At 40.9% G+C, this 17,386-nt stretch overlaps 1 protein-coding gene across 2 annotated transcripts in view; it reads right to left on the reverse strand.

Annotated features, from left to right (window-relative positions):
- Positions 1 to 494: 494 nt before the first annotated feature.
- Positions 495 to 17,386, reverse strand: part of UGGT1 (UDP-glucose glycoprotein glucosyltransferase 1) — a 119,602-nt gene continuing 102,710 nt past the window's right edge. For both annotated transcript variants that reach the window (XM_037849088.1, XM_037849087.1), the window contains 7 exons: positions 16,833 to 16,917; positions 14,168 to 14,350; positions 13,020 to 13,180; positions 11,821 to 11,935; positions 7,052 to 7,168; positions 6,468 to 6,636; positions 495 to 4,644 (listed from right to left, as the gene is read on the reverse strand). In XM_037849088.1, the coding sequence (XP_037705016.1) occupies positions 4,619 to 4,644; positions 6,468 to 6,636; positions 7,052 to 7,168; positions 11,821 to 11,935; positions 13,020 to 13,180; positions 14,168 to 14,350; positions 16,833 to 16,917 (856 nt within the window). In that variant the 3' untranslated portion in view covers positions 495 to 4,618. The remainder of the gene's footprint in view (positions 4,645 to 6,467; positions 6,637 to 7,051; positions 7,169 to 11,820; positions 11,936 to 13,019; positions 13,181 to 14,167; positions 14,351 to 16,832; positions 16,918 to 17,386) is intronic.

The following is a 17,386-nucleotide window of genomic DNA, read 5'->3' on the forward strand; positions in this document are numbered from 1 at the left end:
TCATCTCCTTGTAGAAGTTTTTTTCCTGACTGCCATGTCCTCCTCTCCTCCTCCTCAGGTGCCCTGCACTGTGCTCTCTCAGGTATGCCCCCTGCCCAAACTCCACCTCAGCCAGAGCTCAGACCACACCAGGAGACAAAGTCCAGTGAGTCCTGCAAGCATAGGAATCACATCCTCAACTTCATATCCACCCCAAGTAAGATCTGAGAACATGCAAAATGAACAAATCCATGTCACCGAGCGACCAGGGCGAGGCTGCTGCCCCATGGCGCCTTCTTGTATTGAGAAGTCCCTCCCAGCCCACCTGCTGTTAGTGCTGCTAGCCGGGCAGCCCACCTGCCAGGTCCTGCCTGGGGCAGCTCCGTCACAGGGCAAGCTTTCAGGCAAAGCCTCCTTCCTGTCAGGACTTGTTGCTTGTCAGATGAGTGGACTGAATTCTGCCCTCAAACAATCTGCCCTTCTATGAGTAAAAGTTGAGTGACCAATGACACGGCTTTACAGAAGAGAAGAAAAAGTTTATTGTATTGAGCAGACCTTATTATCATTACAGTACCAGGAAGTTCATTCTCAATTCAGTTCTGCTGCAGAGGATTCTGCAGACATTTAAAACTCTTACGTTCGTTCCCAAGCAAGGGGCAGCACCTGGGCACTATGTCGCTCTTAACAGGACAGGATTACAGTAAGAGAATATTTATAAAGGTCTTTTGAAGTACGTCATTTCTTTAAAAATGAACATTTCCCTGTTTTTACATTTACTTTCTTATTACCAGGGATAAATGATTGGAAAACATGGTACCTGATAATCTTTTGTCCTCAAATTATCAACCTTAGGTTAATACATTCTGCGACATTTTTTGTATAAAGAAGGAATTACGGCATTTTCTGGAAATCGAAAGGGCAACAAACAAGGTAAAGCATATAGTATAGGTGGGATGAAGGCCTCAGCTCCATACCCTTGCTTATGTCCTACTTAAATCTTCCACATTTGGCATCTGCATTGCTAGGTAGTTGAGAAAGTCACAAGGTGGCCTCTTGCTTGCAAAATCTTTACCACGAAGTTGAAACTTTATGGAGCTGCCTGAAACTGATCTTGCGATTTGTTTTTATAAAGCGGCAGCACTCAATGATGCCCTGAGGGAGAGGGCACCTCTCCTGCAATCACCAACCCACTGCCACTCAGAAGGGGTGAGGGGGCCGCCTGGCCCCTTCCGGGTCAATGAGTAGCAGCGTCTGTATTAGGTACAGAAATCAAACACCAAATAATGAGGGAGGAATCTGTGTCTCCCAGACACTTTGAAATATCAGTAACTATTAATCAAGTCTAATTTGCCTGATTTCAGCCAGATAATTACCAAAGTCCTGATCAAGATTGTTTCCTCACTGAATCAAGATGGAAAGCATGATTTGAATGAAAAGTGTCACCCTACTAGACACATGACAAGCTACATTTAACTCCAATCATCCCACAAAATGCCCCCAAGAAGTCAAGTCCATAAAAAATTCATTAAAACTGCACAACAATGGAATATATATTTAAATAACTGCACATAATTCACCCTCCATTTTTCATTACCAAGGGAAGGTTTCCATCAGGTGGCTTTGTCAATGCTTTTACATATCCATGAAATCTGATACAGTAGTACTAATATTTTATTCAGAAAAATATGCTAGATATTCCCATGTAACTCTTGTGTTTGTTTCTCTTAACCATTCAGACCAAGTTAACCATGGCAACTTTGGAAAAGGACTGCTTTCGAGTACCTAAATTTAGTCAGGGGCAGGGTGGGAGAGAAGAGTCCTTTTATACTCATTGCTATAGGGGTGGCATCTGACCTGTTCCAATAAGGCATGGGGTTTCCTTCCACCCTCTCACCTTGGCCAGCCTCTTCTGAAAATTGCACACACACACACACACACACACACACACACACACACACACACACACACACACACACACACACAGCTCTTTCAGTCTTTGTTCAGTGTCCTGCTGCTCAGGGACTCTCAGACCTAACAGCCAGATAAACGTTAATTCTGGCATAGCCCTAACAAGGTTCATAAACATGAGGACTTAAGGACAGCAGAGTAAATTTAGCTCCATTCATGGAAACTGTCCCTTAATACCCTCAAAATCTTTGCTCTCCCAAGAAATGAGATCCTGAAATGTATGAGTGCAGCACAATGCTTTTGTGCACTTAGTAACCACGCAAACATTCACGGGTTCAGTATGAAATGCAACATTTTGGGAGAGGAGAACCTTTATCAATTATGTGGAGAGCTAACATTGTATTCAGAATGATTTTAAAGCCAAACGCAGACACAGCAGAGCCTGTGGCAGAGGCATGCCCATGGCCCATCAGCAGGCTGTGGGGACAGATCCCGATCCCAATCAAACGCCACTGTTCACAGAACATAAACACAGGCTTACAATGTCTCACTTCATTTTGAGAGACATTATTTCACATCACTCTGCCTTATTCAGACAAAATTTTCTAGTACAGCATAAAAGAACAACAAATCCATTACATATAAATGATGGTTAAAAACTGAACCCAATGCAAACAGTTTCCATAAGGAGAACATTCAGTGCAATCAATTCTTGCTTCTTGGAAAGAAATTTGTCTCACCTACCTCATCTGTCACAATATGCTTTCCTATGTAGAGACGCCATAAAGCTGACCCAGACCAGATTTTAGTGATAACATCATTTCCTAGGGCTTTAGGATGAATTTGGAAGGTGCTTATGCCACATGAACCAAGAGGAGGAGGACTGGCGGGAGGAGGAAGGGCCTAGACCTGCACCCAGGGCGGTGACAGACACTGGAAAGCACACGGCAGAGAACGCGGCGTGCTCCAGACAACCCTTCTGTGGGATATGCACAGGAGAGCTGGTGGAAAGACACGCCCCAAGGACGTATTTCCTACTCTGAAAGCGGCAGCAGCAGAAGGCTCTCTGAAGGCTTAATTAGATCTGAAGCTGAAGCCTGACAAAACGCTCTTCATCTCACTGATGCTCTCCCTCAGGAGGGCAGGGCAGGGGAGTCAGGCTACGGCCTTTGCCAACAGCAGTGCCTCCAAGGGTCACCTGGACCTTCTGCATCTCCGATCAATTCACCTAATTCTCTTTTAAGCTTCCTCCCACCTCTGATTTTTAATGGAACTATGACAGCAAAGTCAAAAGCTCCTTCAGATTGACTGGGAGGCTACTAAGCTAATGCTTGCATTTGAAAATGAGAAAAATAAATTACTTGATATTAGTGATGAGACTTTGAATTTTTAAAAAGATTGCAAATTGGTATCTTATCCAGTTTAAAAGAGCAAGAGCTATCTATTTACACTACCCCCCACCTTGTGTTTTTAAAAACAGGCAAAATATGAAAGAAAAAACTGAGCGTCCCCAAAGGCAGGTGACATTCCACGTTAGTGTCCTGCTGCTCAGGGCACTGACGTGGAAGGATGCCCGAGCTCCAGGCAGCTCAGGAGCACAGCTCACCGGAAGCCTCAGCCGTGGTGGCTGCCCAGCACTGCCCACTCACCAGGAAAGGCTGGTGCAGAACGGGAGACCCCAGGCAATTTTTGCAACCAAAGGCAACCCGAAGCGCTGAATTGAAAGGAACACAGAACCACCTACACAAACATTAATCCCACAGTCAGGATCTTGCCTGATCTTACATCTGAGAGTTACTGTGCAGAGGAACCAAAGCCAACTCTGGTGTCTGAGAGAGTCCTCTAGGGGAGGAGTGAGCAAAGGATCCCAGTGACCTTCCCGAGGGTCACCTTGGAGCACCCACGATGGGCAGATGAGGGGAGCTCAGTGTGGCTGTGTCCAATAAAGAAATCACCAACAGGCATCTCTTAAGAAGGTGGGGGGAAAAGCAAAGGCTTTCCCAAATACAAAACTGTTACCAGTTACCTGAAGAGTTCCCCGGGCTTGGTGGGGAACAGGAATCGGTTTTCCTTTCGAGTTAATCACAATGGAACTGGTGGTTATAGAAGAAAACAGCCGGTTTCTGGTCTTCCCCCATCCCCACTGGCTGAAATATTTTCCCTACCTTCACCCCAACCACTCCCCTTCATCATGTCCCCACGTTAATTTAGCTGAGCTGCTGTGCCGAGCCTACCCTGAAGACACAGGATCAGCTGGTTGCATTTTGACTTGGGAAGAGAACACACGAGGGGCACGAAGGATGTGCTGGCATTGACCTCACAGTTCCTGGAACCTGTGGACAAAGCTTTTGCAGGCTGCAGACCACATTCTGCTGCCAGGTAAAACTGAGGTAAGGAAGGACGCGAAGGCTCCGCTGGCCTGCCTCCCTGACAGGGCAGTGGGAGTGAGCTCCAAGGTACTCACTGTCTTCCACCTGCTGCTGCCACTCTCCTCTCCGGTGAGGAAGTGGCTCTGTGGAGTCCTCCTTGGGGGTACAAACCCACTGGAGCCATGACGCCCCAGCTCAGAGCCCACCGGTGTGCAGAAGTCAAAACCAAACTCTTGGAATCAGAAGGTGTGGCACACCCGCCCGGCAGTTCATCAGCAGTTGTGTAGACAGATCAGAAAAAACTAGCATTTCATATAAAAACCGTTTTTCAAAAGGTGTCATTTCCTATCCTTCTCCAGAGATCATAATTCTTGGTGTTTCTGAGGGCCTGTGGAAAGAGAGAGCAACGGAAGTAGAGCAGAATGTCATCATGTGAAAAGACACACATTGGGCAGGGCCTGGCACTGTCACCTCTGATTTGTGCTCCCACCCTCATTTTACCCCTCTTTTAAAATTTCTGAGTTTTGGTTTGGTGTTTTTGTGTTACATTTTGAAACAAAGTAAAAAAATGAAGGAGACATCTTTGTTTTTAAAAGCATTGAAACTATGCAAATCCCCACAACAACTGAATTTTTTCACCAGGGCAGTATTTACTTCCAGAGAATATACACACATTTTTAGTTAGGATGCTGCTTTTTCACTTAATAGCATATAAACGGTTTTCCTAGTTTTCCTCTCAGTGCAGTTCATTCACCAATCTCTTTTACTGGATGTTTAAATTGTATGTAATGTTTTTGCTTTTAAAATAATGTTAAACTGTGGGGGCCATGTGGCAAGCCTTGTCCTCCATTGTCTGAGGCTGTTTTTCATCTTCCCCGGTAGGGAACAACAGCTTGGGGGGTGTGGAGCTGGGCCGGAGCTGATAAATAAATAAATAAATGACGCTCAAGGCCCGCGGCAGAGCCTGGGGTTCGGGAAATCCCAGGTGGCTGCTTGGGCCCTGTCCCTGCTGCATCCCTTGGTGGTTGAATGTAGCCTTTGAGAGTCTCCTAGGGAACAGAGTGAAGGGAAAAAAAAATAAATAAATAAAAAAAATAAAAAAAAATAAATAAAATAATGTTAAAATAAATTTATTTGTGAATATAACTTTTCCTTGTGTTGAAGTATTTAAGATAAATTCTCAAGAGAGGAATTAGTGAGGTACAAACATTTTAATGGCTGATGATGATTGCTATACTGCTTTTTAAAAAGGTTGTTCTGATACACAAATTGAAAGCAAGGTAAGGCCAGAACAGTTTCATCACCATCTCCCCCAAAAATGACATTATCAATGTGTTTTTTTCTCTGTAGTAGGTATTAAAGATAGCTTGCTTTGATTACTGATTCCTTGAATCTGTTTGTTACTTGTATTTTCCTCTTATTTTCATATTCTTTGCCCATTTATCTATGGAAATCTTTGAAGTTTTACTGGTGCATTTCAATTAATTATTTTTAGGGTGAATACAAACCTTTTAACTCTGAGATTTGATATCATGGTACAGTCTTCAGGATGTTTAGGTAAATCACTCAAGTCCCATGTTCTGCAATTACTCTTTCAGAATTAGCTTTGAGTTGAATAAATTTAAAAACCAGAGCCAAATGAATTAACTAGCCCCACTTATTAACCGTAAACAACAACAGTGTCATTTTTGTATTCTAATGATTTTTTCAAGTGGCCACCATTTGAGAGGTATATACAGCAGGAAAAACATTATGTGAAGTCTTAAATCCTTTTTATTCTTTGCCTAAACTAAATGTAAACATTCTATGCCTGATCCCACCCCAAGAAGCCTGTTTTAAAGAATAATTTTTTTTCAAATCAAGATATATTTTGCTTTGACTCTAAACCTGGCCATTTACTAGTAACCTGACAAACAAAACCAGGGAATCTCACAAGCTCCCCCAAATAACTTCAGGTTTGGCTCATGCATCTAAATAACAAAATAATTAAACAAAGAAGCTATTTTCAAAAAAAAAAAAAAAAAAAAAAAGTGTGGGAGGGGTGGTGGTGGAGGGGAGGAAAATGAAAAACACAACTGTGGTTGACATAAGGCTGGAAGGATTGATGAGTGATTTTCCCTTTCCTTTTCTTTATTATTGCGCTGTTTATGCAACAAAGAGAAATGAGAAAAGCAAACAAGTCCCTCTATAAAGCCAAAGGCTTGTACTCACCTTCTCGGCTTGGTTCTTTTGTCTTCCTCTCTTCATACAGTGCTCCTGACTCCTTCTCCTTCTGAAAGCGGACCTGCAGCTGTTTGATTTCCTGGTCATAGTCCTGCCACTCTGGTACAATTCGCACAGCTGCTTCCAGCTTCGGCTCCTTGGTCATTGGATTATTACACTGAGAAAAAAACAACAACGAACTTCAGCCGAGTTTAGGGAGGAGTACGTGGGCAGAACTCGGAGGTCATTCTGTTCTTGCCGGTTCTATGGGCAGAAAGTTCTGGGGAGCTATCGGAAGACAGGAAAAGTAAGAGTCCATCTGGAAAACGTATGAGGCAAAGGAATGATCTGGAAGCCAAAGAACCAATTTGCTGATTTTAAGTGGTGAGGAGAATCGCTCTGTCTGAGATGACTGGCTTCTGCCATCTCCTGCCACCAGGACAAAAGAGAATCACTGAAATGCTGTAAGATGGTCCACAATCCCTAAGCTATACAATGCCACTGAAAGACCAGGTAAGGATCTACATACTAATAATTATTTTGTCATAAGTCATACCAGATAAAGATGCAGAAGAGAACCACAAATGGCTTACCAAATCGATGGTCTTTGCCCTTTTCTTGGAGGCATCGTCACACCACGTCTCACACCAGAGCCATTCTTGAGGGAGGGATTTAATTGGCACCTGATGGATCATGTTATTGGGCAAATCCTATTTGGTAAACAAAAATAAAACACAAGAATCTCAAGTTCTGAGGGAAATTTAAATAAATGCGCAGTAAATCAGTGCTGTTAGCTTTTCATTACAGATCAGATCACTTGCCAATAACAAATTTTTTTTTGAGTGAAAGGATCCTTATTGAAAGCCTTAGAGAAGCTAAAGAATTTATTTACAGTGTTTTAAAAAACCTCTAAATTTAGAGGATCCATAAAACATTTACCCATAATTAACAACTGAAAAACTTTAGCATAAAATTCGCAAATAGCTGGAACCTAGATATCCCTCTATGGGGGCAATTCTAAGATACTTCCGCCTTTTGGAAGTCATCTATGTAGACAGTACTGGTTCTTGTATTTCAGTTTTGCTTAAACGATATCCTTTAAAGGTCACCTTGTCTAGTAGGGCTTGGTCCCAAAGACTGAGGCCCACATTTTTTTCCAGGCAACTCTACTTTATGCACTGAAGCTTTTTTCTCAGGAGACCTTCTGAGTTTGCCTCAGTAAAATGTTTCCTTGTCCTAAGACTTTCATAGAATAAAACCCTGATTGTGGTGGTGAATGCATAACTCTGTGATTATACTGGGAGCCACTGACAGTACACTTTGCTGTATGGTATATGAAGAAAACTGTTTAAAAAAAAAACCCGACAGAATAAAATGTATAAAAACGATAAACTGAAATATATAAACTTCTTAAAACTTACAAACTTTTTAACTTTTACAAATTGTTGAATTTGCAGCACTAAAGCAAAAGGCTGAATCAAGAAAACAGTATCAGTTCCAACTCTAAACTTTGCTTAAAAAAAAGTTACAACTCTGCTTCTAGTATTAGTGGACTAGGTGAATGAGACTAACGTTCTGCTGAGGACAACTAGAAAAGCTGAATAAATTATGAAAAACATATGCTTGAAGGCATCAGAGCACTAACAAGACAGTGAGGAATTATCAGCCAGAGGAGGACCAAGGCCGGAAGGGGAAACCTGATCTCTGGGGGTGATTCCTCTTGGAGTCACAGGCTGCTTCGGGAGGTTTTCCCACTCGGGCTAATGTAACAAAGCTTGGTACATAAGGCAGAGTCTGCTGAGCTCCACTGGCTTTGCAGTGTGCACTCAGGAATAAGAGTGAACCAGAAACAGGCCTGCCAAGGACTGCCGTTCAACTCCAAATTACCAAATCTTCAAACTGGATTGAAATAATCCTGGACTGCTAAGGCCCCCAAGTTCCTGCCAAAAAAAACAAGCAAATCCTCTTTGTTGTATGATATCATTCTTCTAGACCTCAAATTATTTCCACAAACAATTCTGCAAAAACAATGCCTGGGACACCATACAAAAAATCAGACCTGTGAGAGACAACATGAACAAAAAGACAACACAAATAACACAAAAAGATAACACAATAACCGAACCAGACCCACAGAAGCTCCACAAATTAGAGATACAACGTATGAGACAGAGACTTTAAAGTAACTATATGAACTACATACAAGAAGAAAAAACTAGGATTGAGAATTTCAGCACAGAACTGGCCACTATAAAAATAATGAAATGGATATACAAAACCAAAAAATATGTTAGCAAAAATTAAGGACAAATGGAGGGCTTAACAAATTAGATGAGAAATAACCAGAATGAAGTACAGAGACTAATATGAGGACATATAAAAAAGAGAGTTAGAGAAATACAGGATTCAGGAAAAAGGTCTAACATGGGAATCCCAGGAGGAAGGAGTGAACAGAGCAGAAGCATTATGTCAAGAAAAACGGCAGAGAAGTTTCCAAATCGAACAGAGCCACAGCCATCTAGTAAGAGATTCAAGAAACCCTACAAAGAACAAGCAAGAGAAACAAAAAGAAAACCAAGGTATTGCACAGAAAAATCTGTGGAAAGACGATACAACACAGGACACTTGTATCTAAGTAAATGGGAATTCCTGGGGCCACACACACATGTTCAGGACTCATCTCAGAAAGGATTAACAGTGGTCCTACGCTTTGGCCTGGAGTTCTTCTCTAAACCAATTTTACTAAAACCAATTATACTAAAGTGTTCAGAAAATGGACTGATAAATAAACACACAGATAGATGGACAGATAGGTAGAAAGGAAGGGAGGGAGGGAGGGAAAGAAATGGGAAATGTGGGGAAATGTTAACATTGGTGGATTTGGGTATCTGGGGGGATTAGGGTATGTTGGAGATCTCTGCTATGGAGTTTGTATTTATTTTTGTAACTGTCCTGTAACTTTGAAAGTATTTCAGAATAAGAAAGGCAACTCAGAACTCTCAAAATTAACCAATGGCTTGCAGCAACCTGAGAGCATGTAAGTTCAAAACAAAACAAAACAAAACAAAACAAAAAAGGTGACTCGGTAAAACCACTGACCATTGTGGCTCTGTAGTACTCTAACTTACCTTAGGGTCCCACCTCCACTCCCCAGCTATGAAGCAGCACCTTCCCAGTACTGGAGTAAAACAGCACTGGAGCTCTTTCAAAGCCTTATTCTCCAAGAGCCTTATTCCCTGGAAGACCCCACTCTCAGGGCTTGCCGTTAATTGCCATTAATTGATCTCACCTGACCTTGCCCAGGGTTCATCTTAACAGCATGGCTGCCTGAGGTGATGGACAGTGTGGGTAAACAACAGACCAATGAAACATCCTTAAAGGAAAAGCTGGGGAATGCGATGCCCACGGGGGCTTTGAAAAGCTCCTACACATTCCTGCGAGCCCACGAGGCCCTGTGCATGTCTAGGGCTCACATCTCAAGTTGACCCTTGAGGCTCCCTGAAAGCAACGAGAAGGCTAAGGCAGAGCAGTGACCTGCCCCGCCCAGCTCTGAAAGCGTGCCCCAACACACACCCACCCCCTAGGAAAAGCTGGGAGATTTACTGGTTACAGGTGTTTAAGGAACTCTCTGTCCAGTCACTGGCTGACCACTAAGCTAATCAAGCAGACAAAAAAGACTTTACAGATTTAGTTCCAAAAAGTCACTAACCCAACAAACCAGCAACTACAACAAAGCCCAGGTAAGGGGGAGGTTCTGATTTCCAGAGCTGCCACATTACATTATCTGAAACATCTGGTTTTCAACAAAAATGAAGAGACATGCAAAGAAACTAGGAAGTATGACACATAAATGGGAAAAAAGCAATCAACAGAATTAGCCCGAAGGAAGCCTAGATGTTGGATTTACTGGATTTTCAATCAGCTATTTTAAATATGTTTGAAAAGCTAAAGGAAACTGTCTGAAGAACTAAAAGAAGTATGAGAATGATGATATGGAGATTATCAACAGAGGAAGAAATTTAAAAAGATACCAAATAGAAAATCTATTTGGAGTTGAACACCACAAAAATTGAAATGAAAAAACCACTAGAGGGGCTCAACAAGAGATCTGAACAGGAAAAGAAAGAATCTGCAAACTCGATGGAAGTTCAGTTGAAATTATCCACTCAAGAGCAGAAAGCAAACAGAATAGAGGAGGGGCAAGATGGAGGCATAGAGAGGCGTGGAAGTTAGTGCCCCAGAGCAACTAATAAACAACCAGGAACAACTAGTAAATAATCTCTTTCATGAACTAGAACAAATGTATGACACTATAACTAGAAGCTAATAATAGAGGGGTACATAGGGAAAAAGTATACCTATTATAAACTATGTACCACAGTTAGTAGTATTTTAACATTCCTTCATCAACAATAACAAATGTACTATACCAATACTATGAGTCAATAATGGAGGGGGTGTGGTTAGGCATATGGGAGGAATTGAGTTCTCTTTTTTGTTTTTATTTCTTTTCTGGAGTAATGAAAATGTTCTAAAAATTAAAAAAAAAAATTGTGGTGATGGATGCACAGCTGTATGATGGTACAAGGGCAACTGATTGTGCACTTTGGATAACTGTATGGTATGTGAACAATCTCAATAAAATTGAATTAAAAAAAAAAAAAGAACGAAGAAAGATGAACAGAGCCACGGAGACCAGAGGCACATTATCATGGGAATCCCAGGAGCAAAGGAGAGAGTATTTTGTGAACTCTTCTTTATGGTACAAAATACATAACAATAAAGGTTAAACAATTTTAAGGTAGACTTAGAACAAAACAAAAATTACTTAAGATGTGAAACTATATTTAAAACACTTATACTACAATCTCCTTTCTGAAAAATTGCCTCACTTTACCTAACAGTGATTCAGCGATCCTTCTTGGACAAAATTCTATGGTTTTTGACATAGAAAAAAGAGAAATTGTGATGATATATTTTAAACTGTAAATTCTGAGATAGTTAATTCCTAAAACAGAGACACAAACTAATCCCATCAGGCAGAGAAACAAATGTATCAGGTTAACAAAATTAAAGAATCTGGTAACAGTTGGGAGAGGCAGCACTCTCCGTCCCTCACCATCCCAACCAGCGTCAGGCCTGTGGATTTCTCGCCACTGATCTTTCTCTTGAGGACAGATAAAAATGTCACACAGAAGCACGTACAAAACCCCTTTCCACAAAGCGTCCAGAGAGATGACGCATCTATCCAGAAGACAGCATCCAGAGAGAGACGGGAATTAAAAAGGAAATGACACTTCACTTCAGACAGAACACTGTGAACTCTTCACAGAAACTGCTGACCTTAAATACGGCCACTTACCTGGTCAAGATTAGAAAGGCTATTGGGATCCTGACTCAGACCCTGGTACTGTCCCCTAAGTCTGTCACCAGCAGCTATTTTCCTGAACTTCTTCAGGTCCACGACATACAGTGCACTGAGAAAAGAAACCAGGTGTTACAAGAAGGGAGGTGGCAGAAGAACTCACCCCAATGGACAATGGAGCGGTCACTGGCCACGATCCTGGCCTCTCTCTGCAAAGGGAAACCAGAGTCCAACACAAGTGCTGGAGGTCAGTGTATGCTGCTTCAAATATGTCTAGGGAAGTTATTCCAAAACCCATACTCGGTCGCCACTATCCTATGTCTGTCACTGTTCCTTCTTTAATTGTCTTCAGAAGAAAAGAATCCCTGACCAAAGAAGATTTCTAGAAAATTTCAGCGGATTAGGTAATGGAAGGTAACAGAAACTCATAAATAACCACTAGTTCAAGATAATATCCTGATGATGTCGTAAAGGTTACAGGCAGGAGGGAAAACCCACAGCTCAGCAGTTCTTTAGGACCAGTTTGACACCCAGATCACCATATTCCAACATCTTTCTTTGTACTTGCCACTTCCTATAGTGCTCCCTACCCTCTAAATCTTCCAAATCACACCTTCCCCAGAGAAGATGGCATCGTATTCTTTAGAAATGCAACAAATGCAAGCATGGTTCAAACTGAGGGTCCTAATTCTAGGAATTTATCCTCCAGATATATTTGAAATATGCAAAATAATTTATTTAATAGATTATTCATTGCAACACTGTTTGTCATAGCAAAAGACTAAAAATAACAGTCATACACTGGAATAATATGAGCTGTCAAAAGGAATAAGGCCTCTCTACAAATTGATATAATAAGATCTACAAGAGATGTTAAGTAAAAAAAAAAAAAAAGCAAGGTGCAAAACTGTTTATAGGATGCTGTATTTTGTGTAAAATGCGAGCATGAAAAAAACATACATTCATCATTTAAATAAAAGAAACTCTGGAAAGATAATACAGAAAATTAATTGCTGAGATTACCTGTTGTGTAGGTGGTAACTAAGTAAAAGAGGGAAAGGGTTGGGGAGACTTTTTCACTGCATATTTTAATAACTTTATTTTTGAACCACATTAATGTATTACCTAGTCACAATTTTAAATAAATGAAATTAATTTTAAAGAAAAGAAAACCACACAGCACCATTTTCCAGTACCTGATATGATACTTTCTCCCAGCTAAGTGACTGGCCCAGTACCCTGACTTCCAGAACCTGTAGCCATCCATTTCTCTTCGGCTGTCACAGAAAGGAGTATAACCATAAGGAGCACCCTCCAAATTGAAATCTCGTAACTCTTTTAGATCTGTTCGTACAATCTGGAGAAAAGAAGATCAAAAGTCCTTTTGTAAGCTAATGTGCGGTCAGCTCTAGCGGAGTTTCTCTAAAATGCAGAGCACTACTAGGCAGCACAGCGGTCAACAGCCTGAGCCTGCCCCATTTCTGAGCAGGCCGCCCTCACCGACACGTAAGACACTAAGCCTAGTGCTTGGCATGCAGTATTCTAAGTATTCCAAAAGAGTAGAAGTAAAACAAATACAATTGCTCAGCATCTGCCCTCCCTGTCCTCATCTGTAAAATGGGGATAAAGACCATTGGAAGATTACATGAGTTATATGGACAGACATGGAATAATGCCTGGCACACAGTAAGTGCTCAACAAGATGAACTGTGAATCTATCAGAATCAGGTTGATCCAGCTATGAAGTGAGTCAGAGGAGGCAGGAAATTCCAAAAAGGTGAACGAAGCCTTTGTCCAAATGACTTTTGTACACATTATGTGACTTCCATTCAGACAATTAACTTGGGCTTTAGCCAGGGGAAGGGGAGAGGGCTGCAGGGCAGCAGCATGTTTGTGTCACAACGCACTCCCTTTGATTAGGTCTACTCCTGGAAGAAGATCTGCAGAGCTCCAGACTGCTGAAGCCAAGTAGCCATTTGAGCTTCAGTTATATCACTCATGCTGACAACTCCTTTCCTTTGGGCAAAAATTAGAGATGATGGCAAGCTCTGATAAACTCCAATTTTCTAATTTTTAGTTTTCACATTAAGTGAACTGACACACAGAAAACCGCACATATGATGTATCTATGTACAAAAAGCCTAGGAAAAAGACGAAAAGGAGAGGCACTAAATGAAAAATTTTAAGTGAACACATCTGGGTGATGGATGCCTTTCCATATTTTCTAAAAAGTATAAAATAAACATGTATTATTTCCATAAATGGAAAAATAAAATAATTTCAGAAGAATTAAAAATGCTATTCCCTTTAACAAACTGTTAAAAGCTGCCTTTCAAGGGCTTACCTGATCAGCATCCACAAACAGGAATTTGTCAACAACGAGAGGGAAAAGCACATCCAGGAAGAGGATCTTATAGCCCCAGATGATGCGCTGCTTCTCGGTCTGCTGATGGAGCCACCGGGGCCATTTGTACTGAACAAGCTCATACTGGAAATTATACTCATTTGCCATGTAAGGTATAAACTCCTATTTTTAGAAACAGGGAACAACAAACAAGCATTTATTCTTATAAGACAGCTGATTTCATAATGTGAAGTCAACCACCATGTCTCTGGCACAAGTAAAACACATTTACCAAAGCAGTGGTCTGATAAAGACTTTATGGCACCTGCACTTGGGACCACATAAAGTAATATATATATAGATCTCTGTCATAATCCCAATTTCTAAGTGACTCCTGGTCGCCACATGAAATGACAGGAGCTTTTAGATAACTAACGTACATCTGTATGAGTGCTTTTAAAAGGGGACTGGTGGTTTGATGGGCAGAGCCCTCTACCATGGGACTTGCCCTTGGGAAGACTGTTGCTGCAAAGGACAGGCTAGGCCTGCCTATAATTGTGCCTAAGAGCCTCCTCCTGAATGCCTCTTTGTTCCTCAGATGTGGCCCTCTCTCTCTAGCTAAGCCAACTTGAAAGGTGAAATCACTGCCCTCCCCACTACGTGGGATCTGACACCCAGGGGAGTGAATCTCCCTGGCAACGTGCAATATGACTCCCGGTGATGAATCTGGACCTGGCATCATGGGATGGAGAACATCTTCTTGACCAAAAGGGGGATGTGAAAGGAAACCTAATAAGCTTCAGTACCAGAGAGATTCCAAAAGGAGCTGAGAGGTCACTCTTGGGGGCACTCTTAACGCACAATATAGACAACTTTTTTAGGTTCTAATGAATTGGAATAGCTAGCAGTAAATACCTGAAATTATCAAACTACAACCAAGAACCCTTGAATCTTGAAGACAATTGTACAAAAACGTAGCTTATGAGGGGTAACAATGTGATTGGGAAAGCCATATGGACCACATTCCCCTTTGTCCAGTGTATGGATGGATTGGTAGAAAAATGGGGGCAAAAAAAAAAAAAGGCACCCAGTGCTCTTTTTTACTTTAATTGTTCTTTTTCACTTTAATTTTTATTCTTATTATTTTTGTGTGTGTGGTAATGAAAATGTTCAAAAATTAATTTTGGTGATGAGCACACAGCTATATAATGGTACGGTAAACAACTGATTGTATGCTTTGTATGACTGCATGGTATGTGAATATACCTCAATAAAATTAAATTAAAAAAAAAAAAGAAAAAAGAAACCAGCAAGAGGCTTTTCTGGAATCAAGTTTCCTCAGTTACAGTGAAGTAGTTATCTAGATAATTTATCCCAAACAATCGCTTCCCCCCAAATCATCAGGTACCTGTTTCTTTTTGCCCCTTTCCCTTTGCTTGTGCAACTACAGACATGGGTTAGTGGCTCTGGCTCCTCTACCTATAGGTAACATTCAGTGTCTTACTGTGACATAAAAGGACATTCATGGACTGCCCCCTGCCTAATTTTTAGAATTTTACTTCCTGCCTATTTCCAACATGATCTTTATAATTCGCACATACTGAATTACATATAATTTTCTGCATACCATGTTCTTTCATGCCACTGTGACGTGGAACTTGCTGTTCCCTTTGCTTTTTATGATTTCCACCTGACTTATCATCAGGGACCTTTTTCAAGCACTATTATTATTCCTATTCTATATCTAAACATAAATATTCACAGTACTACCATATAGTTGTGCATCCATCACCAAAATTAATTTTTGAACAATTGATTGCATGCTTTGTATGACTGCATGGTATGTGAATATATCTCAATAAAATTGAATTACTTTAAAAAAGAACTAAATATTCAAGTAGGTTTGTAAAGAAAATTAAAAAAAAAAAAAGAAGTGAACTTTAAGTCCATTTGTGTGAAGTTTATTTCAATAAAACACTTTTTGTGCTTGATTCTAAGCTCTGTCAAGGGTAAGTATTTCAGGGAAAACATGGCAAACCCAAATGCTCTGGACAACCTGTTACCATTAACGAGTAAGTTTTCCAGACTCTAAATACAAGTATCTTCAGGGACCCAGAAGTGATTTACTGATCTAGCAGAGATGTTACTGAATTCATTAAAATAAATAAATAAGAAGGATGCAAACAAATCAACATAGGTGACAAATACTGACTGATATAAAGCAGAAAGGTTTCCAAGGGTATTTTGTTTTGTGCAAATGAAGCATCTCTTTCATACATCAATTGGTAGCTGCTCATGATAAAACAAGGCATCCCCATCAGTGGAAACCGGCCCTGTGCTTTCTAAATTAGTCTAAGACAGGCATGCTGCAGAGGAGGAGAACACTACCTCATCAAACGCTGCTTCTAACAACAGAGGCAGACCATCCCCCTGCCATCCAAGCTGCAAACGGACCCTCATTTTGTGTTTCATTCTATAACAACTGTTCCCCCAAAAGAGACCAGTCTAGAAGAATAATGGACATAGAAATATACAACAGAATTAGGGTATCCTAAAAAAAGGAAAATAAAATACTGATACGGAAAAAACAGAACTAGTAAAAAGTATTATTATACTGGAAGTATCTCATTAGTAAGAATGCTTTCCTTTTCCCTGAGGAACAAACCTTAAACGTAGGGGACAAATAATTCTTCAAGAACCAGAATTTCACAGGAGTCTTGGTATTCTTCAGCACTGAGAGCATCATTATGCTGTCAAACAAAAGGAAATAAGAATTATTTTGCAATGCTTTTTAACCCAGGCGACATGAAGGAGTCAACCAAGAAACCGCTAAGTGCTCTTCATGACAAGGCTAACTGTGGGTTCAAGTAGACAAACAGAGATCCCCAGTAACATAAAATGGATAACTGCACTTATTCCAATTTATGAGGTTACCTCTGAATGGGGAGGTGGGGGATGGTGTTTCTCAACTATGAAAATACACCTAACGGATAAGAGGCAAATTGGTTTTAATTCTCTTACACCTTTAAATAAACTGCTTCAGGTACTGATAAAGCCACAGCAGCAGCTGGGTACTGAATGTGGCTGCCCTGCCACCCCAGCCTATGCAGGAGAACCGTGCTGGGGACAAGAGTGAAGAGCGCTATGGGAATGGTGGGTGCCTACAGGCTCAGGATTCCCGACTTTGAAAACAAAGAAAAAACAAAAGTCAATCAAATT

The sequence above is a fragment of the Choloepus didactylus genome, chromosome 9, assembly GCF_015220235.1.
Source record: "Choloepus didactylus isolate mChoDid1 chromosome 9, mChoDid1.pri, whole genome shotgun sequence".
Classification (NCBI taxonomy): domain Eukaryota; kingdom Metazoa; phylum Chordata; class Mammalia; order Pilosa; family Megalonychidae; genus Choloepus; species Choloepus didactylus.